General features: G+C 62.9%; 3 protein-coding genes across 6 annotated transcripts; 2 read left to right on the plus strand and 1 right to left on the minus strand.

Annotated features, from left to right (window-relative positions):
- The first annotated feature begins 1,069 nt into the window (after positions 1 to 1,069).
- ZNF740 (zinc finger protein 740) lies at positions 1,070 to 6,645 on the plus strand. 3 transcript variants are annotated; one of them, XM_063425092.1, is made up of 7 exons: positions 1,070 to 1,228; positions 3,585 to 3,716; positions 4,720 to 4,806; positions 4,909 to 4,968; positions 5,112 to 5,226; positions 5,305 to 5,423; positions 5,522 to 6,645. In XM_063425092.1, exons 1-7 carry the CDS (start codon positions 1,211 to 1,213, stop codon positions 5,612 to 5,614), a joined length of 624 nt encoding a protein of 207 aa, XP_063281162.1. In that variant the 5' UTR covers positions 1,070 to 1,210; the 3' UTR covers positions 5,615 to 6,645. The 3 variants fall into 3 exon arrangements, with proteins under 3 accessions (XP_063281162.1, XP_063281164.1, XP_063281163.1); XM_063425093.1 differs by having other exon boundaries at positions 1,112 to 1,342; XM_063425094.1 differs by lacking the exon at positions 4,909 to 4,968.
- Positions 6,646 to 7,433: 788 nt separating this feature from the next.
- Positions 7,434 to 15,383, minus strand: RARG (retinoic acid receptor gamma). Of its 2 annotated transcripts, none has more exons than XM_063425089.1 (8): positions 15,167 to 15,383; positions 12,605 to 12,750; positions 11,889 to 12,030; positions 11,371 to 11,522; positions 10,367 to 10,543; positions 9,588 to 9,792; positions 9,138 to 9,296; positions 7,434 to 8,466 (listed from the first exon to the last, which is right to left on the minus strand). In XM_063425089.1, the coding sequence occupies exons 1-8, from the start codon at positions 15,285 to 15,287 to the stop codon at positions 8,291 to 8,293; spliced, it is 1,278 nt and encodes a 425-aa protein (XP_063281159.1). In that variant the 5' UTR covers positions 15,288 to 15,383; the 3' UTR covers positions 7,434 to 8,290. The 2 variants fall into 2 exon arrangements, with proteins under 2 accessions (XP_063281159.1, XP_063281160.1); XM_063425090.1 differs by lacking the exon at positions 15,167 to 15,383 and adding an exon at positions 14,947 to 15,073 and having other exon boundaries at positions 11,908 to 12,030.
- A 3,338-nt stretch (positions 15,384 to 18,721) lies between these two features.
- MFSD5 (major facilitator superfamily domain containing 5) lies at positions 18,722 to 20,959 on the plus strand. Its single transcript, XM_063425088.1, has 2 exons — positions 18,722 to 18,874; positions 19,479 to 20,959. Exon 2 carries the CDS (start codon positions 19,503 to 19,505, stop codon positions 20,817 to 20,819), a length of 1,317 nt encoding a protein of 438 aa, XP_063281158.1. The 5' UTR covers positions 18,722 to 18,874; positions 19,479 to 19,502; the 3' UTR covers positions 20,820 to 20,959.
- The last annotated feature ends 1,164 nt before the right edge of the window (positions 20,960 to 22,123 follow it).

The raw sequence follows: 22,123 nt of genomic DNA on the forward strand, positions 1-22,123 counted from the left end.
CGGGCCGCAGTCGGTCCCTATCTCGGTGGGTCAGGGGGGATCAGGGGGGTGGGTCCCTGTCCTGGGGGGGGTCACGGAAGCTCGGGGGGTCTCGGAGGGTTCCAGGCCGCGCCGTTGCCATGGCAACTGCCCTCACCCACCATGGCGGAGCAAGGATTGGCATCAAACCGCCACTGTGCGTATGCGCAAGGCAGGCTTCACTTCCGCCCGGCGGCCGGCGGCCCCGGAAGCGGCGGCGGGGGCGGGGGCTTCCGGTTCCGGGTGGTGGCGGCGGCGGGGGGGCGGCGGGGCCGGGCTCGGGCGGTCGGAGCGCGGAGGGTCCGCGGCAGGTACGGACTGACCCCCCCCGACACCCCCCGCGGACCTTCCGCCACCCGCGGGGCCACCCAGACCCCGCCCGGCACCGCGGCGCCGTTCCCACCGGGGATGGGGGAAGGGGAACGGGCTGGGGGTGGGAGGGGGATGGGGAGGGATTGGGGGGAGGTCCCTGACGAGAGAGGCGGCCCCGATCCCCGGTGTGGCCCCTCCCGGCGTGACCCTTCCCAGGCCTTTCCCCGGTTGTGACCCCTCCCCGGGACACCGCCGCTGGGACCCCCCCGGTAACTCCCCCCGCCCTCCCTGGGGTCTCCCCGGTGTGACTCACCCTCCCCGGGCACCCCTGGGTGCGATTTCCCTCTCGCTTTGGTGATCACTCCCCCGAGCCCCCCAACCCCCGCAGGTTTCAGACTCGCCCGGGATCCCCCAGAATCGTCCCCACCTCCCCCTGCCCCGGGACCCCCGAGTAACCCACCCGCGGGACCCCCCCGGGACCCCCCGAGTCACCCACCCGCGGGACCCCCCTGGGACCCCCCCGGGACCCCCCGAGTCCCCCACCCCCGGGACCCCCCTGGGACCCCCTTTCTGCCCCCTCCAGGATTCTCCCCCGAGCTCCATCCCGTCCCGGGACCCCCCTGCATTACCCGGGGGTTTCCCTGTTCCCCCCTCTCCCTTTGGGCCCCCCTTTGACTCCCCCCTTTTCCCCTTCTTCCCTCCAGGCGGATCCCCCTGGATTCAGCTCCATCCCCGCAGATCCGCCCAGCTCGGGGGGTCCCGGCTCCGGGGGGGGGCCCGGCCCTGTGTCCCCCCCCTTCCTGCCCCAGTGGCCCCCCCAGGAGGAGGAAGAAGAGGAGGAGGAGGAGGAGGAGGAGTTGGAGTTGGAGGAGGAGGAGGAATGGCGGCACCGTGGCGGGTACTGGAGCCCGCCCAAAAATCCATAAAAATTTACTGATCCCACCTTTTCTTACCCCAAACGAGCTTTACCTGGGCGAGAAGTAAGGCCAAAGGCTCCCACAGCATGGCTCAGGTAATGAGCCCCCACCCCCTGCATCCTGACACCCCCAGGCCCAGGAATCTGGGGGAACAACGGCCCCCCAAAAAATGGGAAAAGGGAAAGAAGAGGGGAGAGAACCTGGAGCTTCCCTCCCCCTGTGCCTCCCCATCCTGCTCCGGGGAGATATCCCAGGATTATCCCTGTTTTCCCCAAGAATTATCCTGATTTTCTCCAGCAATATCCTCAATTGTTCCCTTAACCCTGAGGGCCTGTCAGGCCTCAAAAAAAGAGGTTCAAGCTGCCCCTCCACACTTGGGGCTCTTCCCAGGATTGTCCCAAAATTTCCGCAGTATTATCCAAATTTTTCCCCAGGATTTCCCCAGCAGCCTTTAGGGCCCCAATAAAGGCAGATCAGTAGTTCAGCAGTTGGGGGTGTCTTTGTCTCCCCCCACCTTCCCCTCCCCGTTTTGGGGTTTTTTTCCAGAGTTATTCCTGAATTCTCCCAGTTTGTGCTGGAATTGTCCCAGTCTTCCCTGGGATAATCCAAATTTTCCCCAGGATTGTCTCGAAATTTCCTGTTATCCATTAGATCCTGTGTGGGCTAGAAGAAGGGGTTTCAGACACACCTTGAGGTCTTCCCAGAGTTACTCCAGAATTATCCCAGTTTTCCCTGGTATTCTCCCCAGAGTTTCTCAGGTTTATCCTGAATTGTCCTTATGATTAGCCCAGTTTTCTCCAGGATTCCCCAAATTTCCTGGTAGCCTTTAGGTCCTCTCAGGCCTCAGGAGTTTAACTCCCTCAAACCCTTCTGCTTTGGGGCTTTTCCCAGAATTGTGCAGGAATTATCCCAGGTTTTCCCCACAATTCCCCTTTTTTTTTTCCTGGGATTATCCCTTAATTTCCCATTAACCCTTAGGTCCCAACAGGTCACAGAAAAAGGGAGTTCAGCCTCCTCCATTCCCAGTTTTGGGGTCTTCCAATTTTGCCCTGGGTTTATCCCACTTTTCCACAGGATTATCCCAATGTTGCTGCACAATTCCCTTGAATTTTCCCATTTGACCTTAGATCCTCATTTGGCTGAAAGAGGAGGGTTCAACCCCCTGTGTTCCACTTCAGGGTCTTCCCAGAATTATTCTGGGATCATCCCAAATTTCCCCTGACATCATCCCAAATTTTCCACAGGATTATCCCAAACTTCCCTCAAGATCTTCCCCAGCATTATCCCAAATTTCCCTCAAGATCATTCCAGAGTTTCGCCAGCATTATCCCAGATTTATCTCCATATCATCCTAAAGGTTCCCCAGCATTATCCCAAATTTCCCTTGAGATCATGCCAAAGGTTCCCCAGGACTATCCCAAGTTTGCCTGTAGATCATCCCAAGGGTTCCCCAGCATTATCCCAAATTTCCCTCGAGATCATCCCCAATTTTCCCGACATCATACCAAATTTTCCACAGAATTATCCCAAACTTCCCTCAAGATCTTCCCTAGCATTATCCCAAATTTCCCTTGAGATCATTCCAGAGTTTCCCCAACATTATCCCAAATTTCACTTGAGATCATCCCAAAGGTTCCCCAGGACTGCCCCAAGTTTCCCTGAAGGTTATCCCAAATTTCCCTCAGGATCATCCCAAAGGTTCCCCAGGATTATCCCAAATTCCCCTTGAGATCATCCCAAAGTCTCCCCAGCATTATCCCAAAGTTCCCTCAAGATCATCCCAAATTTCCCTTGATATTATCCCAAAGTTTCCATAGTATTATCCCAAATTTCCCTCTATATCATCCCAGTTTCCCCAGCATTATCCCAAATTTCCCTCAAGATCAGCCCAAAGTTTCCCCATCACAATTCCCAATTCCCCTCAAGATCATTCCAAAGTTTCCCCAGCACTATCCCAAATTTACTTCTATATCATCCCAAAGGTTCACTAGGACTATCCCAAGTTTCCCTGAAGATCATTACAAAGTTTCCATAGTGTCATCCCAAATTTCCGTGTATATCATCCCAAAGTTTCCCCATCACAATTCCCAATTCCCCTCGAGATAATCCCAAAGTTTCCCCATCACAATTCCCAATTCCCCTCGAGATAATCCCAAAGTTTCCCCATCACAATTCCCAATTCCCCTCGAGATAATCCCCGAGTTCCCCAGCATTATCCCCAGTTTCCCTCCAGACCATCCCCGATTTTCCCCAGGTTTCCCAGTTTCCCCCAGGGCCCGGCAGCAGGGGCTCCTCTGGCGCGGGGCGCGGCGCTGACCGCGGGGGTCCCTGTTCCAGGCGAGTCTCCTGGCCTGCGAGGGGCTCTCGGGCGTGTGCCTCGTCCCCACCGTCGCCAGCAAGAAGATGATGCCCAAATCCGGAGGGAAACAGGACGGGAGCCGGGAACGGGGCTCCAGCCCCGACCTCCTGGTACGGACTGGGAACCCCTGCTGGGACCTGGCACCTTCCACGGGGGGACCCCACCTTTCACTGCGGCTTTGCACCCTTTCATTTGGAGCTGCATGCCTTTAGTTTGGCGTTTCCCACCTTTAATTTGCTTTTTCTACCTTTAATTTCTTTTTTTCCTGCTTTTATTTGGGGGTTTCCGACTAATTATTTTTTCCTGCTTTTATTTGGGCTATTCTGCCCCAAATTTGGCATTTTCCACTTTTAATTTGCCTCTTCCTTCTTGAACTTGAATTCTTTCTCCTCAGATTTGAGGTTTTCTCCCTTTATTAATCCTTTCCTATATTTTATTTGACATGTTCCCCTTCTAATTTGGCTTTTTCCTGCTTTAATTTTCCTCTATGGTTTATGGAAAAATGGCTTTTTCATCCTGTAGTTTTCCTGCTTTTGTTTGATTTTCCCACTTCTCATTTGACCTTTTCCTGCTTTAATTGTGTTTTTTGCCTTTTCATTTCCCATTTCTGGCCATTACTTGATTTTCTTCCTCCACTCACCCTTCCTTTTATTGGGCTTTTTCATTTGAATTTTTCCTCCTTTATTTGCTCTTTTCCTGCCTCGGATTTTCCTGTTCTAATTCCATTGTTTCCCCTTCAATTCCATTATCCCCCAACCTCCCCATTCTCTGCTCATCCTGAACACCCCAATTTCCTGCCCCCGTTTACCCTCCCTAATCCCCCCCCACCCCAATTCCTGCCCCCCAACCTTCTCCAATTCCTGCTTTTCCAATCCTGGCTTCCCAATTCCTTGTCCCCAATTCCTGCCCCCTTCCCAACCCCCCCGTCCCAATTCTTGCCCCCCTTCCTAAATCACCCCTTCCTAAACCCCCTCCCCGCCAATTCCTGGTCCCCCAATCCTCCTTTCCCAATCCCCCCTCCCCAATTCCTGCCCTGTTCCCAACCCTTCCCAATTTCTGCCCCCCAATCCCCCCTTCCCAAATTCCCACCCTCCAATTCCTGCTGCCCCCCAGTCCCTCCGCCAGGACCCCGACAAGCCCCGTGCCCGCAAGGACGACGACGCTCCCGAGGCCTCCAACCCCAAGAAATCCATGAAAAAGGCAGGTCCCCTCCCCCCGCGGGGGTCACCCCTCGATTTGGGGCTCTGGGGGGGGTCGGGGGCCATCTCGGGGGCCGCTGACCCCCCCTCGCCCCCCCGGCAGCGCCGCAAGCGGGTTCCCGGCGCCGAGGGACCCCCCAGCTCCTCCCGCCGAGGATCCCAGGTTTGCCGCCGCGCCGCACGAGGAGGAGGAGGAGGAAGACAATCTCCCAAACTCCGGCAGGCGCAGGACGGCCGGGGGGGGGGATTTGGGGGGGCTGCTGGGGGTCCCCCCGGCTCTGAACCCCCAAATCCCCCCCGTTTCAGATGGTGGTGATTGAGCAAAACGGCTCCTTCCAGCTCAAGAACTTCATCTGCGACCACTGCTTCGGCGCCTTCCGGAGCAGTTACCACCTCAAACGGCACATCCTCATCCACACCGGTAATGAGCGCTCGTTAATGAGCAGCCCTCGTTAATGAGCAGCCCCCACCCCGCGCTAATTGCCGCCCGGAATTCCAGGGGAGAAGCCCTTTGAGTGCGACATGTGCGACATGCGCTTCATCCAGAAGTACCACCTGGAGCGGCACAAGCGGGTGCACAGCGGGGAGAAGCCCTACCAGTGCGAGCGCTGCATGCAGGTATTCCCGAGAGAATTCCCTCGGGAATGTGCGGGACATCCCCGGGGATTCGCAGCTCCACCCCCAGCCCCGGAGCTGAGCCCTCCGTGTCTCCGCAGAGCTTCTCCCGCACGGACCGGCTGCTCCGACACAAGCGCATGTGCCAAGGCTGCCAGACCAAGACCCCGCCCGACTCCCAGCTCCTGCTGTGAAAATCTGGGAATCCCGGGAAGTTCGGGGGGTGCGGGAGGGGGGTGTTTCCTCCCGCACCCCTCCATCACCATGCTCTGCCTCACCTGGATTTCTCACCCCCTCTAAGGACGGGGAAGAACCCGAGCGCTGCCAGCATGAAAAAACTTGGATCGTTCCTGCCCTCCGGCTTAAAAACTTGGATTATGATCCCAAAAATCCTCCTGAAATCTTCAAGTGCCCCCCTCCCCCACCATCATTATAGCCCTGAATCCACCCCTCCCCCTCTCAGGAAAGACTGGGAACCCCCAAACTGCCCGAAATCCCAGCGGATCCAGGATACCTGTGCACAGGTAGGAGGGTCCCGCTGGCAGCAGCAGCATCAATCCCTCTCTTCTTTAGGAAAAGGAGGAAAACTGAAGATGTTGGGGGGCTGCTTCAGCTTGGGGGGTGCACCCCCAATACTTTTTTTGGAAAATAGGAAAAAAATGAAATTTGGGATACCCCCTTGAGCGGCGGATCCCGTGGGACACTCAGCGGCACTTCCCATTTCCTCTGAAACTCCTTCAGATTTTGGGGGGGTTCTACTTCTGTGTGGTTTTGGGGTGCTGTCTATGCCCCCATGCCGGGACGTCTGCGCCCTTGGGGGGGTGGCTAGGGCCCCCCAGTTTCCTGGAAAATGGTGTTCCAAGAGCAAGGAAAACCCCTGGATCAAGGGTGAGGTGTGGGGGAGGGTAGGAGCAGCCACAAGCCCCCCAAAACCGCGAGTGGGGCCCCTGCTCTCCCCCCATTTTTAGGGTGTCCCTGTCCCCCAGCACAGACTGCTCCAAGGGGCAAGAGAGATAAGTTTGGTCTCCCCCATTTTTGTGCCCTGAACCCCCGTTCTGGGCCTGGAGGAATTTTGGGGGGGACCCAAATTTTGGGGACGTCCCCTAATGACACTTCAAGAAGGACTTTGGCTCTGCTGAGCCCATTCCCCCAAATTTGTGGGGCCCAGGGGGGAGCAATTTGGGGGCTCTGGCAAGGGTTGGGGTGCTGTGGGGGGGCTGGGGGATTTGGGGGGGAGGGTGGGGGGAGTTGGGGCACTCCAGGGTCCCCCACCTGCAAAAGCTCCCAGCCCCCTCACATCACCCCCCCGGCTTCATTTTTGGGGTGTTTTGTTGGGATTTAGGGTTTAATACAGTTATTTTGCTATGGGGGGGAGGGGGGGCATAGGGGTGCAGCCCTGGGGGGGTGGGGGGGGGGGGTCACTTTTAAACTGTAGTTTTTTTCTAAGGGTTCCCAAATTTTGTGTCCCCCCTTTCCACTGTGTTCCCCTCAGTGTCTCCCCCGTCTCCACTGCGTGTCCTCCCCCCTCCTTTAGGGTTTATTTAAATAAAAATTCGGGTTTTTGCTTTTTTTAACCCCAAATTTGGGTCCTTTGGGGGAGTGAGAGGGGACCTCAGAACCCAAACAAAGTGAGGGGGGGCTTACACTGGGAATATGGGGCTTTTAAATTGGGGAGGGGTCCAGATGTGTCCCCCCTTTTATTGCTGGGAGCGTCCCCAGGTGCTCCCCTTATCCCTTGAGGGGTCCCTAAGTCGGGGGGTCCCCAGGTGCCCCCACCATACCCCAGGGGTGCCCCCTCACCTCGGGGGCAGTGCCAAGGTTCCCCTCCAAGTCCCCTCTACAGCCCCCCGCCCCAAATTCACGACCCCCCCCAAAAATTTCCATAACTTTATTTTGCAAAAATAGAAAAGTCCCATGTCCTCCCCCCAGCACGGGAGGGGGTGGGTGGGCTGTAAACATGGCAGGGGGGCCCCCCAAAAAGGGGGGAGTTAGCGGGGGGCGGCAGCGGGCGGGGGGGGTCCGTTCTTTGGGGGGGGCCCGATGTAAACGCAGAGGAATAAATAGGGGTGAAAGTGCAGCCCGGGGGGGGCACCCCTCTGTGTAGTGTAACAGGCTCCCCCTGAGGGCTCTGCACCCCCAAACTCGGGGGGACAAATGTAGGGGGGTCAGTAAGGCCAGACCCCATCATCCAGCCAGGCTGGAGGTAACAGATTTGGGAGGGCAGTTGGGTCTGGGGGGACCCCCAGGATTTTGGGGTCACCCTATGGCTTGAGCCCCCACCCCAAAATGGGAGGGGGGGGGTTGTGGGGGTCACTTTGTATCCCACATCTTTGGTCTCTGTAGTGTCTGGGGGGGGTGCCAGGGTAATTTTGGGGTGTCCCTCCCTACCCCAACAGCATCAAAAAGCAAAACCCACAAGCAGCCTCCCCCAATATAAACGGGGTCTCCCCAAATTGGGGGGGGTAGGATGCCCTAGGGGGGGAATGGGGGTGTCCCCCCCAAATCCACCCTGTGTCCAATAAATAAACCGTGGGAGGGGCACCCCGGGAGTGTCAAGCATTAGTTTTGGGGGGTGGGGCTGGGCCCCCAAACTCCCCCCCCTCACATCTCCCCCAGTACAAGGGGGGTGGCAGCGGGGTCTGAGGGGGCTTTGGCGTGAAGCTGAGGTTTAGGGGGCACCCCCAGACACCCCCAGCTTAAGGCAATAGCTTTGCTCTGTCAGTCTCTGTCCCCTTCCCCAAATTCGGGGGCGGGGGGGCACTTTGGGGAGCTCCCCCTTCCCAGAGCAGAAGGGGAGGTCCTGGAAGGCAGCTCTGAACATCCCACCCCACTGGGGAGGGGCTTTGGACTTCCCCGCCAAGCTGGGGGGGCTATGGGGATTTGGGGGGGCCAGGTGGACTGTCCTGGGCAGCAGGGGGGTCTGGGGGTGGGGGGGGAGCATCCCCCCCCATCTCGTTGAAGATTTCGGGGTTCTCCAGCATCTCCCGGATCAGGGGGGGCATCGGCCCCGGGATCTCCGTGCGCAGGGTGATGGCTCGTTCCGCCCCTGGGGGAGCCAAAACGTCAGCACCCCCTGAACTCCGGCCCCCTCAAGGCCTTGGGCCCCTCCTCAGAGATGGAACCCCCTTCCAAAAAATTAGCTTTCAATACCCCCTCAAATTTCAATACCTCCCAAAATCCTGAACCCCCAAAACCTTGGACCCCTCAAGGCCTTGAACACCCCCAAAATGAGCTTCAATCGCTCCAAAACCTTGACACCCCCTTGACACCGCAAAGAGATTGAATCCCCCCCTACCCAGAGGCCTTGTATCCCACCCAAAAATGAGCTTCAACACCCTCTTAAATTTCAATAGCCCCCAACTTTCAAAACCCCACAAAAGCTTCAACGCCTTAAAAACCTCGAACCTCCCCAGATACCTTGAACATCACCAAAATGAGCTTCAACCCCCTCTCAAAACCTAGAAACACCCCCAAAAACTGCCCCTCCCTGAGAGCTTCAACACCCCTGGTGCCAGGGACGGGTTTGGGGGTGTCCTGGTGGGTTTTGGGGTCCTGGGAGGGTTTGGTGGTGACTTTGAACAGCGTTTGGGAAGATCACTGTGACGGGGGGGTTTTGAGGAGGTTCTGGGGTCCTGGCGGGGTTGCTGCAGTTTGGGGGGGGTCCTGGCGGGGTTGCTGCAGTTTGGGGGGGGTCCTGGAGATCTGGGGGTTGCTCACCCTTGGTGCTGATGCCACGCAGGTCGGTGATTTTGAGCAGCATCTGGGGGAAACGCTGCGGCTGCCGCGGGCGCCGGCGCCGGGCATAGACCCGGAGAGCCTCGAGCAGCGGCTCCTGCAGGCGCTCCACGCGCCGGGGCTGCTCCAGCTCCATCCGGTCTGCGAAGAGAGGAAGAGGCCACCTGGATAGACACTGTCCCCGTGTCCCCATGTCCCCACATATCCATCTTCTGTCCTAGAGATCCCCGTGTCCCCACCTCCGCAGCTGAGCGGCCACAACTCAGTCCCATGTCCCCATGTCCCCGTGTCCCCTGCCCACTGCAGCCCTGGTACCCCCCATGCCCCCCGAACCCTCACCCTGACAGATGAGGCAGATAACGCTGAGCAGCCCCAACCCAGGCCCACGTCCCCATGTCCCCCACACTGCCCTGCTGTCCCCCGTGTCCCCACCCCCACAGATGAGGCAGATGGCGCTGAGCAGCCCGGTCTCGGTGTCATCGAGCTGCAGCGGCAGCAGCTGCCCCGCGAAGGCGAACACGAGGTCAGTGAGGGGCCCAAATCCCGCGTTGTGCATCTGGGTGCGGGTCAGCGTCAGCCCATCCGAGAACGTCATCGTGTCCTGCTCCGGGGTGTAGCGGGTGCAGATCCGCAGCATCTGCAGGGCAGGGACCCCAGAATCACCAAGGGGTGCCAGAATACATCCAGGGACACCAAAAATGTGTCCAGGGTCACCAAAATCACCAAGGGGCAACAGAATCCACACAAGGGCGCCTAAAATCCACAGAAGGGTCCGAAAGTACGACCAGGGACACCAAAAATTCACCCAGGGTCAGCCCATCCCACCCCTTGTCCTGCTCTGGAATGTAGCACGTGCAGACCCACAGCATCTGCAGGGCTGGGACCCCAAAATCCCCTGAGGACCTGCCCGTCCTGGAGCATCATCGTGTTCTGTTCTGGCTCTGCCAGAGGACAGACACAGCACTCGGGGGGGTCAGGGGCACCCCAAAATAGCCAAGGGTCACCAAAAGCACCTAAGGGACCCCCAAGTTTCCCACCCAGAGATCCCAAAATCGACCCAGGCCCTCCCAGTAGACCTCCCAGACCCTCTCCAGGAGATCTGTCTGTGGGGTGGTGAGGTCAGGACCACCGTGGGCCACCCCAAGCCCCTTCAAGGAACCCCCAACCCCCCTGAGGAGCCCCTGCAACCCCCGAGGAGGCGCAGCCCTCACCAGGATGTCGAGGCAGGCAGCCTTGAGCAGAGTGATCTGGTCAGCCATGCTGAGCCCCGTGAAGCCCGGGAGGCGCTTGGCAAACTCCACGATCTTGATGATGCACTTGGTGGCCAGCTCGCTGAACTTGTCCCACAGCCCCAGGTCCAGCTGCACCCGGTGGTCAGCGCTCGAGTTCTGGGGGCATGGCGGGGCCCCGGCTCTGTTAGGGGGGTGGTTCAGGAGCCCCTGGGACCCCCTGGAACCTCTGGGACCCCAACCCCAGCACCCTGAACTTGTCCCAGAGCCCCAGGTCCAGCTGCACCCAGGGGTCAACGCTTGAGTTTTGGGGGGAACGGGTTCAGTTATGGGAGTTCAGCGTGGATTGGGACTCCCTGGGACCCCATGAGACCCCAATATCAGTAACCCCCAGGTCCATTTGCAACATGTGGTCAATGTTCAATTTATGGGGGACATGGGCTCAGTGGGGGTTCAGGACCTGCTGGGACCCCCTGGAACCTGCTGGGACCCCCTGGAACCTGCTGGGACCCCCTCCTCAGTGATCCCCAGCTCCTGAACTCAACCCCAGCCCCAGGTCCAGCTGCCCCCCTCCCTCAGCACTTGTATTTTCTGGGATCAGGGGGTACAGAGACCCCACTCTGGGCTCCAGGGTTGGGGTTCCTCCTATGAGTAACCCCCCAAACACCCTCCATGTTCCCCAGTGCTCGGTCCCAGTGAACCCCACCCCCTGAACGTGTCCCCCAGCCCACCAATTGCTCAGCGCTTGGGTTTTGGAGGGTCATGAAGGAACAGGGACCCAACTGTAGGTCTGAGGATTGGGGTCCCCCCAAAAACCCCCTGTGGACAGAAACCTGGTGCCTCACTCCCCCTGAACGTGTACCCCAGCCCCAGCTGCCCCCAGTGCTCATGTTTGGGGGGGATCAGGAGGGAGCAGCAACCCTGCTCCAGATCCAAGGGTTGGGGGAGGGTTGGGGTCCCCCCTCGGTCCCCCCAGCCCTGCTCACCGTGGTGTACTTGCCCAGCTGGCCCAGAGAGGGGAAGGTCTCCTGGTGGGCTCTGCTGACCCTCCGCACCAGCTCGGCCAGCTCGGGGCTCAGCTCATCCCCCCCCAGATCCTCCTTCACCTCCTTCTTCCTCTTCCGGTCGTTCCGCACGGCTGGGGGGGTGGGATTTGGGGGTCGGGGGCATTGCTGGGCCCCCTCAAATCCCTCCCAGGTGGGGTTTCCTCCCCTCTCCCCCCAAAAATCCCCCCATGGGACAGGAACATCACCACCATGAGCATCCCCAGGACCCTGGGACCTCTCAGCAAAGCTTTGAGGGTCTCAGTTTTAGGGGAGTCCCCTGCAGGACCAAGAGGGGGAACCCCCACACCCCACAGTCCCCTCCACAGCCCCAAATCCTCCCCAAACCCCTCCCAAGAACAGGAACATCCCCAGGCCCACTGTGACACCAGCAGGGCCCCTCAGCGATGCTTGAGGCGGATCTCCAACGTCGGGGGACCCCAGCCCGGACCCCCTCGCACCTTCCTTGGACATTCCGACCTGGAAGCACTTCTGGAGGCGGCAGAACTGGCACCGGTTCCGTGTGACCTTGTCGATCTGGCAGTTCCGCTCCCGGTGACACGTGTACACCATGTTCTTCTGGATGCTCCGCCGGAAAAACCCCTGCAGTGGGAAAACGGGGCTGAGGGGCCAGGGCACCCCCAAACTGGGGGCACCAGTAGCACATCCCCAGGGATCCCAGTAAGGCTCCTCAGTGTTTGCTGCCCTGTATCCCAGGGTGGGGCACAGGGCTTGGGGTCTCCCGTTTCCTTGGGGGGCTCCCATTGTCCCTGAGGGGTCCCCATTCCTCAGCGGTGCTCCCATTCACCCCACAGGGTCCATGATGTCCCCAAGTGTCCCCACTCCAGCTCCCCAGTGCTTGGGGGACTCCCACCTCCAAAGGGGTCCCTGTTCCACGAGTGGGTCCCCACTGCCTGGGGGGGGGGGGCCCTTTTCTTGGAGCACATTCCCAGTGTCCAAAGGAACCCCCCAGAGCCTCCTCCAAGTGCTGGGTCCCCGCTTCCCCCACTCCCATCACAGAGTCCCCACTGCCCCCACCAGGGTTTCACTGTCTCAGGGGGCTCCCCCTGCCTGGGGGGATCCCCACTGTCCCCCGCTGCCCCCCACCAGGGTTTCACTGTCTCAGGGGTGTCCCCCTGCCTTGGGGGGTCCCCACTGCCCCCCCAGCCCCACGCACCTTGCAGCCCTCGCAGGAGCTCACCCCGTAGTGGTACCCCGAGCTGCGGTCGCTGCACACGAAGCAAGGCTTGTGCACGCGGGGGGGCGGCGGAGGAGAGGGGGGGCCCGTGTCCCCCAAAACCCGCCCAGGGGAGGGCTCCAGGGCTGGAGGGGTAAAAGGCAGGGCGAGTTAAACAGCCCCTCTCCAAAGGGGCCCCAGATCTTTGGGAGGGAAAGGGGAAACTAAAGCACAGGGGGGTGTGATTTTGGGGATCTCACTGTCACCTCCACGGCCCTAAAACCTGAGCTGCAACCCCCCCAAATCATGGACTGGGGACTGGGGGGCTGGAATTTGGGGTTGCCACATCAGTGTGCCCCCTCTCCTCCCCTACCCTCTCCCCAAACCCCAAAGCCCGAGGTGGGGATGTCCCCAGCTTTCCCAAATCCCAAAATTCTGGAGAAGGAGGGTCCCCAGCCCCCTCAAAGTTCCCCCGTACAGTGCCGGGGGGGTGACACGGGGGAGAGGGAGGGGCCCCCCTGCGCACAGCCCAGGCGGCACTGGGGGAAGGGCTGCTGGTTTCAGATTTTTTTGGGGTGGGTTTTGTGTGTTTTGCTAAAAAAAAAACCACCAAAATTGCTGAAATTGAGGAAATTCCGGCCTCGAGCGGCGCGTTTGTAACCGCGGGAGAGAGGGGGGGAGCGGGGGGAGCGCGGGGACCCCGCCCAGAGCATGCCACGAGCACCCCAAAATAACCCGGGGGGTGGAGGAGGCCCCCCGCTCTAAAAACGGGGCCAAAATTGGGGACCCACCCGTTCATACCCCGGGCTTGGGGAGGGCTGGGTGTGACCCCCCCATCAATACTGGGGATTCTCCACAGAGGGTGGGGGTGGAGGGGGGATTCATTCGGGGGGTGCGGGCACATTTGGGGGACCCCACCATGCGTGTTTTCTCTGAAGACTCCATTTTTGAAAGGGGAGGAACCCAAATTAAAGCACGTACCCCTGAAAACACAGCACCCCAAAACCATCCGGGGGTGCCACGATGCTGTGGGCCCCCCCAGTTTTTTGGGGTACTCCCCGCTCCAAGGCGCGGTGCCCCCTCAGGCCTTAAAATGAGGGGGACGGGGGCAAGCTCCTCCGCCCAGGGTGGAATTTGGGGGGGTCCCGGGGGTTCCCCCCAAAACTCGGGGGGTGACGCCCCCCTGCCCTGCTAAAAGCCCCCAGTCCCCCTCCCCACGCCGTCCCCGCGCCAAGGGGGGATCGGGCGGTTTTGGGGCAGCCCCGCAGGGGTTAAAGTGCCACATTGGCAGCGCGGGGGGGACGCGGGGGGGGGGCGGGCGCGGTCCCGACTGGAACCAGTTGGGCCGAGGAACTGGGAGAGGGGAGGACACGGGAGGGGACAGCGCAGCTCGGGCATAGGGGGGGATTTAGGGGGATTTGAGGGGATTTTCTCCCATCCCACCCTGTTTACAGATTTACACACGGAGGGCTCCTGTGCCCCCCACCCAAAGCCAGGCGCCTCTTTCTACCCCCACAAAGGGGTCTGCAACCCCCAAAAACCAAGGTCCGGGGCCCCTGAGCCCCTCCAAAACACGGTCCAGGGGCCCCGAGCCCCCCAAAAGGATCCTGTGTGGTCCATGTCCCTGTGCTCCTGTATCCCTGACCCCCCCAAAAACAGGTCCCTATTTCTGACCCCCAAAGGGCTCTGGGACACTGCGACCTCCCCCCAAAACAGGGTCCATGTCCCTCGCCCCCCCCCCCCCCCAGTGAGGCTCCCCCAGTGCGGTCCGCACCTCCCTGTGCCCCCCTCAAAACGGGTCTGGGACCTTGCCCCCCCCAAAACCGAGCCCCTGCCACCCGGGTCCCTCCTGGGGAGGATTTCGGGATGTCCCCCCCTCCCAGGCTCGCCCCTCACCGCGCACACGCCCCCCGGCCACCCCCTCGCGTCACTCCCGCACACGCCCAGCTCGGCCCGGCACCCACGCGCGTCACCTTCCCCCACCCCCCGCGTCACCCCCGCGAGGTCACCCCCGGCCCCCCGAGTCCCCCCTACCCCCCTTTTCACGCGCGTGTGCACACTCGGACGCGCGCTCCGTCCCAGCCCCTGGCACACCCACGCACCCACTCGCGGGCACGGAGCCGCCCCCACGCCCGCACCAACCGGCCCGCTCAGCGCGCCCCCTCTCACACTCACTTGCACACCCAGGGTCACACTCGGAGACCCCTCCCAAGGGCCCCGACCCCCCCCCCACGCGCCCCACTCCCGCTCGCGGACGCGCGCCCGCCCCTCCCGCGCGGTCCCCCCCGCGGTGCCACAACCCCCGCGCGCTCACGCTCATCTCCACACGCTCGCACACTCACCGGAACACCCACAGGAGCCCCCCGGCACCCCTCGCACCCACTCGCGACACGAACGACCCCCCACGCGCCCACCGCACACTCGCCCTCGTACCCATTTGCACACTCAGTTCACACCTGGACGCGCTTCCCCGCCCCCCCTCCCCCCCACGCCCACTCGCGAACACCGCCACCCCCCGGGCGCTCCCGGCCCCCCTCGCCCTCGGCCCCCCCGTCCCGGTACCTCTGCGGGCGGGGCCGCCGCAGCCGGGCGGCACCGGGACCCTTCGCAGGCTGCAGCCCCCGCGGTTCGTCACGTCGTGCAGCCGCCGCGGCGCCGCCGCCGCCTCCACGCAGCCGAACATGGCGGCCCCGGGCCCCCCCCGGGCCCCCCAGACCCCTCCGCGATCGGTCGCGATCGGTCGCGATCGGCCCCGGTCGCGATCGGCCCCGAGCGGCCCCGGAGGGTGCGGCTGCGGGGGGCGGGGCCTGAGAGGGCGGGGCCTGGATGGGGCGGGGCTTGAACGCGTTTGGGCTGAAGGGAGTAGGAAATGGGGCGGGGCCTGGGCGAGGGGCGGGGCCTGTGTGGGAGGAGGTGAATGGGGAGGGAAGATGGGGCGGGGCTTGGGAGGGCGGGGCTATATGTGGGCGGGGCTTAGGTGGGCGGGGCTAAACTGAGAGCGCGGCCTGCGCTGAGAGGGCGGGGCTCGGATGGGGCGGGGCCTTGAGTGGCTGGGGAGAATGGAAATGGGCGTGGTCTTGATGATGGTGGGGCGGGGCTCGGGGGCGGGAGGGGCGGGGTTTGTAGCTGGAGGAATTGTAAATGGGCGTGGCCTTAACGAGGGGTGGGGTAGTGGGCGGGGCTGAACGGGGAATGGGCGGGGGTTGGAGCAGTGGGAGGGGTCTGGGGGTGTCGCGTACACACGTGTCACATTGTCACACAGCACCAGACGTGTGTGTCTCCTCCGTGTGTCCCCCCTCCCTGGGGGGCACCCAGACCACGCTCCCTGTCGCCCCTCAGCCCCTCCCAGTCCTCGCGTCACCCCCTCCCGAGTCCCTCCTGATTCTACTCGGTGCACTCCCGGTCTTCATGTCACCACCGGTCTCCCCAGTCCTCCCAGTTCTTCCAGTCGTTTGCAGCTCCCCTGTCACCTCCCTAGCCCTTCCCAGTCCCTCCCAGTCCCCTTGTCACCCCTCAATCCCTCCCAGTCGTACCAGTTCTCCCAGTCCACTGCGCATCATCTCCCACACATTCCCAGTCCCTTCCAATCCCCTTGTCACTTCCCCCGGTGTATCCACTGTGCACACGTGTGTGTCGGCATGTCCAGGTGTGCCCAAGTGTGTGCAGGTGTTTGTGAGCATGTCCAGGTGTGCACAGAGTGTGCGCAGGTGTGTCTGGGTGTGCCTGGGCGTCCCCGGGTGTGCGAGGGCTGTGCCAGCATTGCCTGCCCGACTGCATTCCTGGGGCTCTGCGTAACACACCTGTACACGAGATCACCGCACGTGTCACACACCTTTACACGGGATGATCATGTGTCATTACACACCTTGACATGAATCACGTGTGACTGCACAGGTCACACACCTGTGCACGGGATCACTGCACCGGTGGCACACCTTTACACGGGGTGATCACGTGTCACTGTCCGTGTCACACACCTTTACACAGCGTGCACACGCATGTCAGGGCGTGGGGACACGTGTGCGGGGTGTGTCCCTGCATGTCACACACGCACGCACGCGTCCCCACGCCCTGACACGCGTGTAAGGCCCCCCCTCACCTCCGCCGTGCTTGGGTTTCCCGAGGGGTGGGGCTGGAGCGGGGGAGGGGCGGGAATGGGCTCATGGAAAAAGTTTTGGGTGGAAATTCCTCTCCCCTCCCCTCCTCCACTGCGGCTCAAGGGCCCCTTTGTGCAGCCCCGGCCCCGCCCCCGCCACGCTGAGACCCCCCTGTGTGTCTCCCCCAGTCCCTGTGCTCCCCCCGTGTGTCCCCCCATGTCCCCCTGTGAGCCCCAATCGTGTCCCCACCACGCCCCCCCCGTGATCTCTATGTCCCCAACCTGTGTCCCCCCCTTTAGCATCCCCCCGTAATCCCCGAGCCCCCCAAGTCCCCATAACCCGGGGTCCACCCCAGCCGTGTCTCCCCACGTTTTTGTGTCCCCTGTGAGCTCCATAACCCCGCGTCCCCCATGTCCCCCCCCGTGTCTCCCCATGGCCCCCGCGTCCCTTATGCTGCCCCATGACGCCACAACTCCTTCCCCCCTCCCCCCAGTGGTGTCCCCCCGGTGTCCCCTGTCCCCCGTGTCCCCTGTGCCCTACCATGCCCCTATAACCCCATGCCCCCGAACGTGTTCCCCATGTCCCTTGTGCACCGCTATGTCCCGTGTCCTCTCAGCTGTGTTTCCCATGTCCCCTGTCCCCAATACCCCCCCACATCCCCGTATTCCCCCTAGTGTCCCCCGTGTCTCCTGTCCCTCCCCAAATCCCTGTGTCCCCAAATTCCCCCGAGCTGTGTTCCTCATGCCCCCGTCCCCAATTTCCTCCCGTGTCCCCCGAGCTCCACTGTGTCCCTTATGCCCCCGTGTCCCCTGTGCTCTCCCATGTCCCCTCTGCCCCCCGTGTGCCCTGTGCTCCACCATGTCCCCCACATTCCCCATGTCCCCGGTGTCCCCATGTCCCCAGTGCCCCGCTCCGTGTCCTCATGTCCCCATGTCCCGGTGTCCCTCACCCACGGGTGCCGCCACGTGCCCCCCCCCGCTTCCCCCGCTCAGCCGCTTTGCCCAGTAAATCCCCGGGGGGGGCGGGGAGGGGACACACCGTGGGGTGAGGGGGGGGCGGCTCGGCCATGGGGCTGGGCTGGCCGCGACCCCGGCCTCGGCGGCGCGGGGGGACCTCCCCGGGCTGTCACCCCCCCTGTCACCTCCCCCCGTGCTGCGCCCCCGCCTTCTGCCCCCCGCCCTGCCCCTTCTGCCTGCCCTCCCCCTGCTGCCCCCAGTGCCATCCCCCCCTCTGCCCCCCACCCTGCTGCGCCCCCCCCTGCTGCCCCCTGCCCTGTTACCCCCTCTGCCACCCCGCCTGGTGCCCCCCGCCCCCCTGTCCCCAGTGTCACCCCCCGTCCCCCTTTCCCCAGTGCTACCCCCTGCCCTGCTGCCCCCAGTGCCCACCCCCGCCCTGTCACCCCCCTCCCTGCTGCCCCCAATATCACCCCCCGCCCTGTCGCCCCCCCTGCTGCTCCCCCTTCTGCGCCCCCCCCACCTGCCCCCAGTGCCACCCGTCCCCCTGTCCCCCCCCGTGTCACTCCCGCCCGTGCCCCCAGTGTCGCCCCCCGTCCCGGTGCTGCCCCCCCCCCGCGCCGCGCTGCCCCCCGGCCCCGCTTCAGCATCAAGTGAGGGGCTCCGGCCCGCTCCGCGCCCCGCCAGGGACCCCCGGAGGCGGCGGTGAGTGAGGGGCAATGGGGGGAGCTCCCTTGAACGAGCCTGAGGAAACTGAGGCACGGAAAAGGGGGTTCATGGGGAGTGGGTGTTGGGGGGGGTCACCGGGGGGATTTCACCCAGGGGTTTCACGGGAGAGGGGGTTCACGGGGGACTCCCTCGAGGGTCTTTGCACGAGGTCTCTGAGGGCGGGGGTCCCCACAACCCCCCCACGGTGTGTCTGGGGGGGGGTCTTTGGGGTGGGGGTGCCGAAGCCCCCCGTGGACGGGTACTCGGGGGGGTACTTGGGGGGGTCTCCATAATCCCCCGTGGGTTGTCCTGGGGTCCCCATGCGGGGATGTCCAAACCCCCCGTGGCGGCTCTGGGGGTCTCCGTGGGCCCCTGTGGGGGGGGGGCGGGGGGCGTGGTGGTGCCCTGTGTCACGTGACACGGACCAAGATGGCTGCGCCCATGGAAACCGGAAGCGGAAGTGGCTCTGCTGAGGCGCCGCGGGGCTGCTGCGACGCCGGTGGGGACCGGGGGTATGTGGGGCCCTGAGGGGCCCGGGGGTTGCCGGAATGCGTGGAGGGGCCTTGGAGGGTCTGAGAAGTGTCTGGGAGGTCCTACGGGGCAACTCTGGGGTCGGGGGGACTATGGAGGGTAGAGAAGGGGCAATGGGCAGTGGAGGTTTGGGTCTGTAGGGGGGGCTCAAGGAGGATTTGAGGGGGCGAAGGTCCAATGGAGGTCCTGTGAGGGTTCTATGAGGGAATCTCTGGAGGTCCTGTGTGGGGCCTGTGGAGGATCTGGACTGCGTGAGGGGGCCTTTTGAGAGGTATAGGGGGTCTGTGGGGGGTTATGGGGAGCTCTGGTGGGGTTTGGGGGTCTGTGGGGGTCCTGTGGGGCCTGGGTGGTGTCTGTGTGGGCTTGGGAGGGGTGGTGAGGCCTGTGGAGAAGCTGTAGGGGACTGTGTGGCATATCTATGATGCTGAGAGTCCCTGTAATCTCCCACGATTGGTTTTAGGGACTGGGGATCTCTTTGGGGTGGGGGGTTCCCATGGGGCTGTCTGGGGGGTTTGGGGCGCCTGGGGGGTCCCTCTGGACTCTCCCAGTTCCTCCGAGTGCTGATGCCCCTTTTTCCTTCCCCAGGCCCTCCTGAGCCCCCTCCCCACCATGTTGCTGCTGCCCTGCTCCGCCCTTGCCCTCCTCCTGCTCACCTGCCTGGCCCTGGAGCCGCCCCCGCGCCGCCCCTCGCCCTCCAACCCCGCCTTCCGCCGCTTCCAGCGGGGATTCCTGCTGGGATACCTGCCGGCGCTGGCTGCAGACTGGCTGCAGGGCCCGCTGCTGTTCCGGCTGCTGCAGAGCCGGGGCTTCCTGCGCAGCCAGATCGCCGCCCTCTACTCCTGCGGCTTCGCCTCCAACGTCGCCTTCGGCCTGGTCTCCGGTGTTTTCGTGGATCGCCTCGGCCGCAAGAAGTCGTGCCTGTTGTCATCGGGGCTGTGCTCCGTGTCCTGCCTGCTGCAGCTCTCCCGGGATTTCCTGGCGCTGGCGGCCGGCCGGCTACTGGCGGCGCTCGGCACCTCGCTGCTCTTCTGTGCCTTTGAGGCCTGGTACGTCCACGAGCACCTGGAGCGCCACGACTTCCCGGCCGAGTGGATTCCCGGCACCTTCTCGCGTGTGGCCCTCTGGAACAGCGGGCTGGCCGTGGCGGCCGGGCTGCTGGCCGAGGTGGTGGCCGAGGGGCTGGCGCTGGGCCCCGTGGCCCCGTTCCTGCTGGCCGTGCCCTTGCTGGCGCTCTCGGCGATCTTTGCCGCGAAAAACTGGGACGAGAACTACGGGAAGAGCCGGCCGTGCTGTAAGGCCTGCGGGGAAGGCCTGCGGGGCCTCCTGTCTGAGCCCCGGGCGCTGCTCCTGGGGCTGGTGCAGGCCCTTGTGGAGAGCATCCTGCTGGTCTTTGCCTTCCTTTGGACGCCCGTGCTGGACCCGCACGGGATCCCGCTGGGCATCGCCTTCTCGGGGTTCACGGCCGCCAGCGCCGCGGGCTCGGCCCTGTTCCGGCGCGGCGTCACCGGGAGGCTCCGGCTGCAGCCGCTGCGGCTCCTCTTCACCTCCGTGCTGCTGCTGGCGCTGTCCCTGCTGCTCTTGGCGCTGCCACTGTCCGCCCCCGGGGATTTCCTGGCGGTGCTGCTGCTGCAGCTCTCCTGCGGGCTGTACTTCCCGGCCATGGCGTTCCTGCGGCGCCGGCTGGAGCGCAGCGGGGACGCCGCGGCGGCGGCGCGGTGGCTGCGGCTGCCCCTGGGGCTGGCGGTGGCGCTGGTGCTGCCAGCGCTGCCCGCGGACCCCGCGGGGACACGGGCCGTGCTGGGGGCCGCGGCGCTGGCGGCGCTGGTGGCACTGGGGGCGGCCGGGGGGGTCCTGGGCACCGGCCGGGGGGACGAGGGGCTGAGGGTGGGGGAGGAGGGGCTGCTGGAGGGGGACCCCGGGGAGTGACAGCGGGACAGGGACACGGGGACAGCTCAGCAGGGACAATGGGACATGTGGAGGGGGACACCAGGATGTGACAGGAACAGTGGAGTGTGACAGGGACGTGGAAACTGGGACAGCTCAGTGAGGACAGCAGGGTGTGACACTGTGACGCTGTGACACTGTGACAGCTCGACAGGGACACTGGGGTGGGACAGGGACACCAGGACAGCTCAATAGGGACATCAGGATGTGACTGGGACACCAGGACAGCTCAATAGGGACACCAGAATGTGACTGGGACACCAGGACAGCTTGCTGGGGACATCAGGGTGTGAGTGGGACACCGGGACAGCTCGATGGGGACACTGAGGTGTGATAGGAATGGGGGTGCTGGGGTGGGACAGGGACACCAGGACAGCTGAATGGGGACACCAAGGTATGACAGGGAGACTGGGATGTGACAAGGGCAGAGACACTGGGATGTGACAGTGACATGAGCACCAGGACAGCTCTGTGGGAACGCCAGGGACACGGGGACAGCTTGCTGGAGCACTGGGATTTGACAGGGACAAGGTCAGTAACTCCTGGCTGGGGCAGGAACACTGGGACAGCTGAATGGAGATACCAGGCGGTGACAGGATCAGGGCCACTGGGCTGTAACGGGGACAGGGACATGTGAAGAGCCCATGGGGTCACCAGGCAGTGATGGGGTCACAGTGTCACCCCAGGACGGACGGTGGGTGACTGGGACACCCCATGGGGACACTGAGCTGTGATGGGTCACAGTGTCACCCCACGATGGCCTGTGGGTGACTGGGACACCCCGTGGGGACACTGAGCTGTGATGGGTCACAGTGTCACCCCACCATGGACTGTGGGTGACAATGACACTGGGACACTCCAATGCCAAGGAACTGTTACAGGTCACAGTGTCACCCCCGTGGCTGAGCTGTGGGTGACACCGGGACATCCTACTGGTGACATTAGGCTGTGACAGGTCACAGCGTCACCCTCATAATGAGTTGTAGGTGACAGTGACACTGGGACACCCCGATGGTGACCTGGTGTCACCCCCACAACGAACTCTGGGTGACAACATGGGGACACCCCCAGGTGACACCCAGGCTGTGATAGGTCACAGTGCCACCTCCCCCAAGGCACAGCAGAGGGAACAAGGGGACACCAGGCCAGGCATGGCCTGTGACCCCATGTGGTGTCATGGGGGTGGGGGTGTATTAATTACCTAATTAATTTCTAATAAAGCCACCCAATAGAGGTGTTTGTGAAGTCTTCTGCCCCTGCCCCCCAAACCTGGGTCTGGGGGATGC

Source organism: Prinia subflava, unplaced genomic scaffold, assembly GCF_021018805.1.
Source record: "Prinia subflava isolate CZ2003 ecotype Zambia unplaced genomic scaffold, Cam_Psub_1.2 scaffold_52_NEW, whole genome shotgun sequence".
Taxonomy (NCBI): Eukaryota; Metazoa; Chordata; class Aves; order Passeriformes; family Cisticolidae; genus Prinia; species Prinia subflava.